The 11,079-nt window shown below is 42.5% G+C and overlaps 3 protein-coding genes across 13 annotated transcripts; 2 read left to right on the top strand and 1 right to left on the bottom strand.

Moving 5' to 3' along the window:
• Positions 1 to 70: 70 nt before the first annotated feature.
• On the bottom strand, positions 71 to 8,466 carry LOC100123882 (nuclear distribution protein nudE-like 1-A). Of its 8 annotated transcripts, none has more exons than XR_004344572.1 (9): positions 8,333 to 8,448; positions 4,439 to 4,663; positions 4,075 to 4,365; positions 3,855 to 3,991; positions 3,615 to 3,791; positions 3,060 to 3,184; positions 2,550 to 2,766; positions 2,254 to 2,327; positions 71 to 941 (listed from the first exon to the last, which is right to left on the bottom strand). XR_004344572.1 is itself a non-coding variant. In XM_016983044.3 (8 exons), the coding sequence occupies exons 2-8, from the start codon at positions 4,525 to 4,527 to the stop codon at positions 875 to 877; spliced, it is 960 nt and encodes a 319-aa protein (XP_016838533.1). In that variant the 5' UTR covers positions 4,528 to 4,663; positions 5,134 to 5,307; the 3' UTR covers positions 75 to 874. The 8 variants fall into 8 exon arrangements, 5 of the variants coding, with proteins under 5 accessions (XP_016838533.1, XP_032452534.1, XP_032452537.1 ...); XR_004344570.1 differs by lacking the exon at positions 8,333 to 8,448 and adding an exon at positions 5,134 to 5,302; XR_004344571.1 differs by lacking the exon at positions 8,333 to 8,448 and having other exon boundaries at positions 4,439 to 5,079.
• Positions 4,624 to 7,876, top strand: kinesin-2B (kinesin 2B). Of its 3 annotated transcripts, none has more exons than NM_001190752.1 (2): positions 4,624 to 4,801; positions 5,662 to 7,876. In NM_001190752.1, the coding sequence occupies exon 2, from the start codon at positions 5,707 to 5,709 to the stop codon at positions 7,726 to 7,728; it is 2,022 nt and encodes a 673-aa protein (NP_001177681.1). In that variant the 5' UTR covers positions 4,624 to 4,801; positions 5,662 to 5,706; the 3' UTR covers positions 7,729 to 7,876. The 3 variants fall into 3 exon arrangements, with proteins under 3 accessions (NP_001177681.1, NP_001177679.1, NP_001177680.1); NM_001190750.1 differs by lacking the exon at positions 4,624 to 4,801 and adding an exon at positions 4,804 to 5,033; NM_001190751.1 differs by lacking the exon at positions 4,624 to 4,801 and adding an exon at positions 5,376 to 5,579.
• Cct7 (chaperonin containing TCP1, subunit 7 (eta)) lies at positions 8,032 to 11,061 on the top strand. 2 transcript variants are annotated; one of them, NM_001142855.1, is made up of 5 exons: positions 8,032 to 8,164; positions 8,671 to 8,931; positions 9,186 to 9,515; positions 9,591 to 10,333; positions 10,407 to 11,058. In NM_001142855.1, the coding sequence occupies exons 1-5, from the start codon at positions 8,162 to 8,164 to the stop codon at positions 10,693 to 10,695; spliced, it is 1,626 nt and encodes a 541-aa protein (NP_001136327.1). In that variant the 5' UTR covers positions 8,032 to 8,161; the 3' UTR covers positions 10,696 to 11,058. The 2 variants fall into 2 exon arrangements, with proteins under 2 accessions (NP_001136327.1, XP_031777518.1); XM_031921658.2 differs by lacking the exon at positions 8,032 to 8,164 and adding an exon at positions 8,316 to 8,546 and having other exon boundaries at positions 10,407 to 11,061.
• Positions 11,062 to 11,079: the final 18 nt, after the last annotated feature.

An 11,079-nucleotide genomic window follows, 5' to 3' on the forward strand; every position in this document is an offset into this window, starting at 1 on the left:
CCATTCCCTTTTCAAATCCACGTATTGCGCTGAAAAAGAAAACAGATAAAAGGGCAGTGAAAACACTGAATTTGGCTATTCTTCTATTTCATTTATTCATAGAAACAAAATTTTTATTGAACATTGCTATAAATATCTACAACATTAAAAAGAATTACAATTCGTATATTTTACAATTCTTCAATGAACAATTTTATTTTATAAATAATAACGTATTTACAAAAATTCTATTCATCAAGATAGTATTATGCAATTTATATGTAGCTATTATTTCACTAAATGACGAACCCTTAATTTGTATATAAAATTGTCATCTTTATAGCGCGAGAGTTTGAATAGTAATAAAACTAAGAAGCGTCTTGCACTTTGTCTGTTATGATTATTACAGTGTCGACTTTAGAAGCGCAGATTATACATTTTGAAAATTAAAACATGTACAGCATTGAAATCGTTTCGTTTACTATACAAGCACGACTATTGAGAACTGTTATAAAAAAGAATCTTTTTCAATTAGTCTTACGGACATGTATGTGATATAACGTGAAAATAGCTGAGAATCTCTTCACGGTTAAAAGAACCTTAAACCTTAGTTATTGGAAAATCGAGACTTTTTCCATACACAGTTAGACAAAGAGAGTATTGCCGCACGCATATCTGTCGAAAACATCGTAATTTTATTAGGTAACCTGTGGAATATCTACCTTGATCCTTCCTTTAAAAAATACGACTCTCTCTCTCTCTCTCTCTCTCTCTTTATTACAATAAAAAATAATACCCAACAAATCGGCATTCCCCGCTATGGATTGAAAAGTACGCATATAGATTCTGTTTCCTCTCAACGAAGATGCGGAATCGCCGACAAGATTTGCTCTCGTTAGTACCGAATGTGGTTGTTGTTGCCCGCCACAGCAGCGGTTAGTGCTCGCGGCTGTCTTCTTGTCCTGGTTGAGAAACAGACACGGAAAATCAGGGTAACGGAGGACATTTCGTTAGCTCGCGTCTCCATCAGGCAACTCGAGAAATCTTGGGCAATGCGTGCGGACATAGACCGATATTCCATGCAAACATACACATGTGGGCACAAGGTACTTCTCTACACACCTCTGCTTGCATTAAGACTATTTTGCTTATATTTTTCCTCCCTCATATCGTTTTTACACACAATAAATTTACATCACCGTTTCGACAACCTGGCTAAAAAATTTTTGCACACAATAAGTTAGATCGAAAATTTAATAAATATGTATATTTCGTAAATGCTGCAATTTCTTAACCAGCTTATACTTTGAATAAAATTATACGTAGGTTTCATTTCTTTGTTCAAGTTTCAGTACGGAATTTTACTTAAGGTATAAACAATATTTTACAAAAAAAAAAAAAAATCAAACTTTGCATATTTACAAAATCATAATAATACAACCAGATCAAAGAAAGGCATAGCTAACGATCATGGGCAGTGCTAATTCTTTTAATTTGATTTTGGAGCACTACATATATTAGTTACATAGCAACAAATGGAATGAGTGCAAACTTTAATCAAAAGTTCATGGACAATTATTGCTTAGTAAGTGACACATTGGAAATGTGATAATTTTTTAATATTTTGCATTATTCTGTTAAATAGATATAGCTAAAGAAAAGACACTCATGGAATTCATTGCCTTGCATGATAATTTAACTTGGAAATTTTACAAAATTTTAGAGTCTTGAGAATACACAGAGACAATAAAGAATTCGAAATCAGGATTTTGTTTCACTTGGATGTGCAGTAAGTCATCAAGTAATTGTTAAAAAAAAATCGTGCATCATGGCAGTGCAAGTCAATACTTTTACACAAAGCACATGAAAAAAAAAATTAAACTAAAATCAAAACTTTGTATTAAAAATGACAAGGCAAATGGACAAAGGATAAAAATGTGAACACATCGATCACAAGAGGGGATTTAAAAGCACAATAAGTGACGTAAAATCCTAAAAAAGAATTCAAGTACAATCATTACCAGAGTTGGTATAAAAACTAATTTAACGAGTATCATGTACCCAGAAGGCCATTTTTCTGAAAAACCACTTTATACAGCGACCATTGAAAAAATTAGTAGTACATTTTATAAATATATTGCATAGGTCATAATCCGCTACGAATGGACAGAAGGTACATGATCCTTTCTTGTAAAATCGCACAACAAAGGAAGACTACAAAACAGCACAAATTGCATCTATTTTTTTCTGCTTTTTCGTTAAATTTAGTGTTACCTGTAGAGATCCCGAACAGTTTGATCTTCTCGTGTCGAGGCGTTTCGGCACGTGTTCAGCTTATTCTCCAAAGCCTAAATCGCAAAAGAAAGAGTTAGTTTTCAAGACCAGATCTGTGAATCAATTGGGCATAGTAGCAGATATAGTATTAGTGTTGGAAAAAAACAGTGAAACGAGCGACATTTTAAACGGTAAGTAAGTTTTTAACAGAGATGATTAAAGAAGCAGATGGTGGATTGGTATACAACATTAAGAGGAAGAAGCATTAAGAACTTAAGAAAAAACAAAATCAAAACCTGCATCGTGTGTAAGGGACGTGAGTAAATTTGTTTAAGAGCATCAATCTCTAGGTCACAATCAGCATTTGGTTGGTCTAGGTTGTTGTCTGATACATTGAATTTGAGTGTCTACTTGAACTGACGGCGGTTTTGCGGTCGTGGAAGAAATTGTTTTTTTCCCGCCGGGACAAGAACATTTCACCCTCCTACAGTCCATGCAGACCCACCTGTCAAGCTACCAATACACCAAGCTACAGTATATACATCATCACCATGGCGTGGTTTCTCGCAACCGAGTGCTACTAAGCGCAATTCCTGTTCTTCTTTCATTTTTTAATCTTACTCTTTATTCTTTTGTAATCATGAATATTTTTCTGTATTGGAGACTTGTAAGAAAAAACATCGACGAAAATAAAAAGGTTCAAAGCCGTGCTACAAGCTCAATCGATTGCATGCTACATGTGACAATAAGGGAATATAACACGTGGTGCACATTGTGTCAGGTAAAATTGAAAATTGTCTACTCACCCCGACTTTTCTCATGAGGTCGCCGATCATGTTCATGGCAAGTATTCTTGTACAGGGCGCCAGTGGCGGTGCGTTGATGTTATTGTTGATATTGTTACCATTCACACCCCCTACCCCATTTCCAACTAGGTACAAACAAACAGAAACAAGATACGTATTACTATTGTATCGTATTACAACCTAGATTTATAGTATATGAGACATGCAGACAAATATTCAAACACGAAAACTAAAGTATTATAACCGAATATATTTATCTTTATTGATAGTAAATTTAAAAAAATATACAAAAACATAAGTAGGCAAACCTACAAAATAAAGTTTTTATTCTCTCAAAGAAATAGTGGGACGGAACTTAATCTACATAAAAGAAGTCTAGAAAAAAACGTCATCCTAAAAAAGTCGACGTTGGCTTATTCATAGAGGTTGAAAGAGAAGAATCAAGATCAAGTTTTGCAGGAGGAGACGTTTTTGATTTATCTTTCTTTGACTTTCTCCTAGAAGAACATGGTACAAGAAAACGTTTCGTTTTCCGCAAGGCATTGCGCATCTTACTTTTCAATGGCGACGTTGAAGATATGTTCGTCATTGACGCGTTCACTGTACTGGTCGGTGGATTATTGCTTTCCAATTCAATTTGCAGTTTGTTACTGTCTACATGATTGCGTACACCAGCAGACTTGTCATTATCGGGTTGATGTCGAACTTGAACTTGGATTTCTTGCTTCAAATCTGTAACGACAACGAGACGACGTTTTAGTCCACTGAATTTAACAATGAATTGCATCAACTCACCTCTTATTTCATCCTTTAGTCGCTGAACGGTCGCCCTCAGAGTTTCCTTCTCATCTAATTCCGATTCGAGTAATGCAGTCTTTTCAAGAGCCACATTAAATTTGGCCTCCATCTCTTCTTCTGTCACCTTGCTAACCCTGTGTTTATAAAAATGAAGAAGCCATGAAACAAAGTATTTCCACACTAATAGCTTGCTGACTAAAAGAACTAGCTTTGGTACCTGTGAGCTCTTTCCAGATCGTCGTTTTTCTGTTCCAATTCCCTAACATACTTCAGCAGCTGCTCATTCTGTATTTGAAGCTCCTGAGCTCTGGTCTGGAACATAGTACAGTCAGCTGATTGCTGGTCCAGTCTACTCCTCAGCTGTTCGATCTCCGAGGCTAGTCTGGAATTCCTCTGTCGTAGCTCTCTGCTAGTCTTGTCTGCTTGCTCTAAAGAAGCTTCCAACTCCTTCTCCAGCATCTGTGAATTCTCTTGGAATTCCTCCAATTCTCGCTCCACGTCATCTTTTCTGCATTCAAAGAAGCAGCAAGAGAATGTCACACTTGTACGGAATCACAAACTCACATGACAGTGCCACTCACCTCTGATGCAGTTGATGTGCAAGATCCATCCAGTACTGGATCTCGTCATCCTTGCTGTTAAACTGAGGGGGTGGATCAATTTCCATCATCTTGAAGGTTTACGATGCAGACAGATAGAGGGGAAACAAGTGCAATCCCACCGCAGGGAGAGAGAGAGAGAGAGACTATCTCCGGCTCCAGAAGATAGTGCGAGATTCACGTCGCGAGTCGCCTGGCACACATTCTCTGCAAAGCCAACACAAGATTAGGAGGACTGTTGGCAGTGGGGCCATGCGTCAAGTCGATAACAGCCGCGTGAAAATATACTAATGACGTCCCTGATCGACTTGTTTGGAGTAAGCTGCGCGAGAGACGAACAAGCAGGTGCTCAAGATTATAAGTATTGCGTCGAGAGGCACCTTAGCGTTCCTCCTCCTTGTGCGCGTTTCTTTTTTTCAATGCAAAAGAGGCCTTGGAGTCGCGCGGAGGAGAGGGAGTATTAGGAATTATTAGTGCGTAGGAAGCTCCTCTAAGGAAATTCGGAGTAAGCGAGGAAAGAAGCACCGAAGCCTCGTACACACTTGACATGACGAACAATATACCAGCGATGCAGGCAGTGAGTCACACACACTCACACTCACACGCGCAGCACATGAAGGATTGATCGGATTGCGTCGGAGTTGTATGCATGGTTATCGTATTTCTCTGATACTCACGCGACTCACGGCACTCGCATATCGGGTGGGTGTCCCGTCGAACGCCTGCCCCGAGATTATCGCACTTTATTATAGCTGTTTACGCAGCTCAAAATGGCAGATTCTAAAAAGAAGCGAGTACGGCCGCGAACGAAGCGAGAGCGAGTTAAGAGAGAGAGAGAGAGAGAGAGAGAGAGCTGAGAGCAGAAAACGTTAAGAGCGGCGCTAACGTCGCGTGCATGCGCGGTGTATCCGACTCGAGCAGACCCATATTGTGATTGTATTGGGATTTGTCGGGTGTTCAATATATACACGATGCGCGGCTTGCCAAGCTTGCGTGTGTTTGTATACCCTCTTCGGAAAAGTATATCGGCTGATGCAGTCAATAAGTTATAACAGTAAAATCAATTTTTGTTTTCCATCACCGACTACGGCTGCTCGCGAGGAGGGTATTAACGGTTTCGGAGGTAGCGTGTGGGTGATGTGTGCTGTGAGGAGGTGCGTCGTGTATATGCCCTGAAATTTGATATATGTCTTGTTTCATTGCAGAGATGCGGTGTTGAGGTCGCGTAATTCGCCAAGACAGAAGTAACAATGCCGGGAACTGTGGAGAACAAGACGAGCGAGAACGAGGAGATCGAAAATGTTCGAGTCGTCGTTCGGATTAGGCCTATGAATGGGAAGGAGTTGGACGGTCACAGCCAAGATATCATATTCGCGGACACCTTCAACAAAACCATAACAGTCAAGAATCCACACGCGACTCGTGAGGAACCACCCAAGATATTTTCTTTCGATGCCGTCTTTGATTCAAAGGCAACTCAAGTTGACATATACAATGAGACAGCTAGGGGCATTGTTAACAAGGTCCTGGAGGGGTACAATGGCACCATCTTTGCGTATGGGCAGACTGGAACTGGGAAGACGTATACTATGAGTGGATCCAAGTCTTCTCCACAGCTGAGAGGCATTATTCCTAATTCGTTTGCTCATATATTTGGGTACATTGCAAAGGCTGACGAGAATCAGAAGTTTCTGGTGCGTGCTACGTACTTGGAGATCTACAATGAAGAGATCAGGGATCTGCTGGGCAAGGATCAAAATTACAAACTGGAGGTAAAGGAGAGACCTGACATTGGAGTCTATGTCAAAGATCTCACTGGATACGTTGTGAACAATGCAGATGATCTCGATAGAATAATGGTCATTGGCAACAAGAACAGAGTTACTGGGGCAACTGCGATGAATGCATGTAGTTCGAGGTCTCATGCAATCTTTACCATAACGGTAGAATCAAGTCAGATAGGAGACGATGGACAGCAGCATGTGAAAATGGGAAAGTTGCACCTTGTAGATCTTGCTGGTTCCGAGAGGCAAAGTAAATCAAAAGCTACTGGAATGAGACTGCGGGAGGCTACAAAGATCAATCTTTCCCTTTCCACTCTTGGCAATGTCATATCAGCCCTAGTCGATGGTCAAAGCTCGCATGTGCCATACAGGAATTCAAAATTGACCAGATTGCTCCAAGATTCGCTTGGTGGAAATTCAAAGACTCTGATGTGTGCCAACATCAGCTCAGCTGATCTCAACTATGATGAGACCATTAGCACACTGCGATATGCGAACAGGGCAAAGAACATCAAGAACTGTGCCAGAGTTAACGAAGATCCAAAAGATGCCTTGCTGAGGCAATTCCAAATTGAAATTGAGCAACTGAGGCAGCAATTGGAGGAGAACTGTCCTGACATCTCAACGAGCGATGACGAGTCAGAGGCTTCCGAGGAATTCGGTACATCACCTAAGTCAAACTTAAACAAAAAGAACATGCCTAGCATGTCCAACAGTCAAACTGAGAAGAAGGACAAGTCAGAGAAGCAGTCAGAGTATCCGAATGACATGGATTTGATGGAACTGAAACGCACACAGACCGAAAAAGAAGTACTGAGAGAAAAGATGTTGAACTTGCAAAACAAAATACTCATCGGGGGAGAAAATCTCTTAGAGAAGGCTGAAGCCCAGGAGCAATTGCTCGCTGCATCAGCTGCTGAACTTGAGATGAGAAAGCAAAGAGAAGAGCAGCTGAGCAAAGCAATAAAGGAAAAGGAAGCAGAGAGAATCGACATAGAGGAAAAATACTCATCCCTCCAAGAAGAAGCCGCAGGAAAGACAAAAAAATTAATAAAAATACACAGCATGCTGTTATCTGTCAAGGCTGAACTGTCCGATCTCCAACAAGAGCATCAACGCGAAATGGAAGGTCTTCTGGACGGTGTTCGCGGTATCGGTCGCGAGCTGCAACTGCAGGAGCTCATCCTGAACAACTACATTCCACTGGAGTACCAGACCCTCATCGAGAGATACGTTCACTGGAACGAGGACATCGGAGAGTGGCAACTAAAATGCGTCGCCTACACTGGCAACAACATGCGAAAATCCCAGATGCACCTGTCGAACGGAGAAAGCGTAGAAGCAAACATTCCAGAGTTGTCCAACATTTACTACACCTACGCCGAGTCGGTCAAGAGTCTACCCTCAGCCATGAGAGAGAAGAGCCGGTCTGGTGCGCGGTCCGGTGTCCCAAGACCGACAACGGCTAGTCGATCGCGTCAACGATAATAATTTAATTTATTCCGTCTCTAGAGATTATTGCATTGCGTTTAATTTTATTATTTATTGCAAACGTTTCAGTATTATTTCTCCAAATATTTGTATATGTAAATGACACAGGCTATATGTAATATTGATAATAAAAGGCATTTAAGTATTTTAATCGAACGCATTCGAACACCTGACTATTCAAATTTCCCACCGTCGTTCTCCACGTGCGCCATATAATCTCTCGCATATATATATTCGGGATATCGATGAAGGAAAGAAACCGATCGTAGCGCCCTCTGTAACAAGGCGAGTCTCCGCAGAGAGACGGGCTTTTTATACTCTTGTGTGGTTTTGTGCGAGATCCTTTTTAACGTTTATCGTGCGTGTAACCCCCCCGTGTGATAATCATATCTATCCTGACGATTAACCGGACTCCCGTCAACTTGCCAAAATGGTAAGTACTCGTTTTGCTTCCTAGTGCGACGATCGTACGCCGCTTCTTGCTCTTGTTTGTACACCTCTGAGGAAGCCGCATCACGAGTGTCTCTCCATCACAGTATCACACGGTTATCCGATTTTAACAATTACAGTTTTACTGCTCGTACGCTTTGTTTAAACTTACCGCGGGCGTTGAAATTAGCGCTGAGGCTTCGTGTGCTTTTTCGCTGCTGACAGATTTCGGAGAGCGTGAAACGAGTGTTTTCAGTGCGAGCACGCGGTCGGTGATGATGTTGATCGCGAGGTTCACGTCTTCCTAACCTTATAAGGATATGAACTTACATTGGTGATACACGCCCGCAAGCCCCCTTCGAATTTGCCGTCATTTGTGAAACATGGTACAAGACTCGTGTGATTTAGTGAAAAATTTCTCACCCGCGATGCGAATTTACGCGTTTATCTTGATATAACAGGAAAAATTAATGGGTTAGTTCTGGTATTAATTTTGATTTTATTTTGCAGCAACCTCAAATCATTCTTCTGAAGGAAGGGACAGACTCGTCGCAGGGCAAGCCTCAGCTGATTTCCAACATAAATGCCTGTCAAACAGTTGCAGAGGCTGTTCGCACAACTCTGGGCCCTCGTGGCATGGACAAACTGATCGTTGACCAGAATGGCAAGGGAACGATCTCAAATGACGGTGCTACCATTTTGAAGCTTCTGGACATTATTCATCCGGCAGCCAAAACTCTAGTCGACATTGCAAAATCACAGGATGCTGAGGTGAGTCATTGATATTCTCTTCCTTTTTTTTTTTTAAAGAGAAACTCGGTCGACTTTAGCAATGTTGTGGTAACTGTTTGAGAACAAACAATTGCCACTAGCTATTCCGAGGATATCAAATGTGACTAATAGACTGACAGTTTTGTAAAGCATCAAAGTTGTCTCAATGAGTTCCTACATCGTATTGAACTACCTTTTACTCGTGTTGCATGCTGTTAACTTCTGATTAATGATTGTATTGAACTATTTTTCAGATTGGAGACGGTACCACCAGTGTGGTCTTACTCGCTGGAGAATTCCTGAAACAAGTGAAGCCCTTCATTGAGGAAGGAGTACACCCACGCATCATCATCAAATCTTTCAGAATGTCCATCAAGTTGGCCATAGAAAAAATTAATGAGCTCAGTATTAAGATTGAGAAATCGAATCCACAGAAAACTCGCAGCACGCTGGAAGAGTGCGCCGCCACGGCTCTGAACTCCAAACTCATTCACCAACAGAGAAAGTTCTTCAGCAAGTTGGTCGTCGACGCCGTTCTTATGTTGGACGACCTTCTGCCCCTCAACATGATTGGTATCAAGAAGGTAAGCATGGATCTTTGCTTTAATTTCGGTAAACGAAAAGAAAGTCGTGTAATAAAAACGACGTCTGAATTTTAGGTAGCTGGAGGTGCTCTCGAAGACTCCGAGCTGGTAGCCGGCGTCGCGTTCAAGAAGACGTTCTCCTACGCCGGTTTTGAGATGCAGCCGAAATCCTACAAACCTTGCAAAATCGCTCTGCTGAACATCGAGCTCGAGCTGAAAGCCGAGCGCGACAACGCCGAGGTCCGCGTAGACAACGTCGCCGAGTACCAGAAGATCGTCGACGCCGAGTGGCAGATCCTCTACAACAAACTAGAGAAGATCTACAAGAGCGGAGCCAACGTAGTCCTGTCTAAGCTGCCAATTGGTGACGTTGCTACTCAGTACTTTGCCGACCGAGACATGTTCTGCGCTGGTCGCGTGGTTGAAGAGGATCTGAGGCGAACGATGAAGGCCTGCGGCGGAGCCGTCATTACCACGGCCAACGATATCAACGACAGCGTCCTGGGACACTGCGAGAGCTTCGAGGAGAAGCAGATCGGAGGCGAGCGATTCAACTTCTTCGCCGGCTGCCCCAACGCCAAGACCTGCACCTTCATCCTTCGTGGTGGTGCCGAGCAGTTCCTCGAGGAAACCGAGAGGTCCCTGCACGACGCTATCATGATCGTCAGGCGTATGATAAAGAACGACGCCGTAGTCGCCGGTGGAGGCGCCATCGAGATGGAACTCTCGAGAACTCTGCGCGACTACTCTCGCACGATCGCTGGAAAGGAGCAGCTGATAATAGGCGCTATCGCCAGGGCTCTGGAGATCATTCCACGGTAAGTTACTCAATCTGCGTTCTACTGTTGTAAGAAACCAAGGAATCCGCTTAACGTTAACATTTTTCCAAAGGCAATTGTGCGACAATGCCGGCTTCGACGCGACCAACATCCTGAACAAGCTGCGACAGAAGCACCACACGGGCAAATGCTGGTTCGGCGTGGACATCAACAACGAGGACATCGCCGACAACTGGGAGAGCTGCGTCTGGGAGCCAGCTGTGGTGAAGATCAACGCTTTAACCGCAGCTTGCGAGGCCGCCTGTCTCATTCTCTCGGTCGACGAGACCATCAAGAGTCCGAAGAGCGGAGGCGGCGATGCGCCACAGATGCCCGGTCGCGGCATGGGAAGACCCATGTAATCTGTCACCGCGAAGCCTTACTGTTTACTCTCTAACTGTATGAATTTCGCGGAGACTCGCTTTCCGCAAACGCGTGCGTCGTTTTCTTTTTTCTATACGATGAGCATTTGGCTGCCGCGCTGTCGTACTGCAGCCGAAAATCCCTTGAAACTCCCACATTTTATACCGAATGCAATCCTAGAGAAAAGCTTTTTTTTAAATAAGTACACACAGCAGTACGTCAGCGCCGTGGCGCATCACAAGAAGAAAAATAAATAATTTATGTCCACACAGCTGAACTCTCTTTCTCTCTCAATTTAATTAAGTTTTTGTATATCGAAGCAAAAATCCGCATGGAGATAAATAAAGAAAAAGTTCAAAACCATACACACGTTCTCAGACATC

This window comes from Nasonia vitripennis, chromosome 1 (genome assembly GCF_009193385.2).
Source record: "Nasonia vitripennis strain AsymCx chromosome 1, Nvit_psr_1.1, whole genome shotgun sequence".
In the NCBI taxonomy this organism is placed as follows: domain Eukaryota; kingdom Metazoa; phylum Arthropoda; class Insecta; order Hymenoptera; family Pteromalidae; genus Nasonia; species Nasonia vitripennis.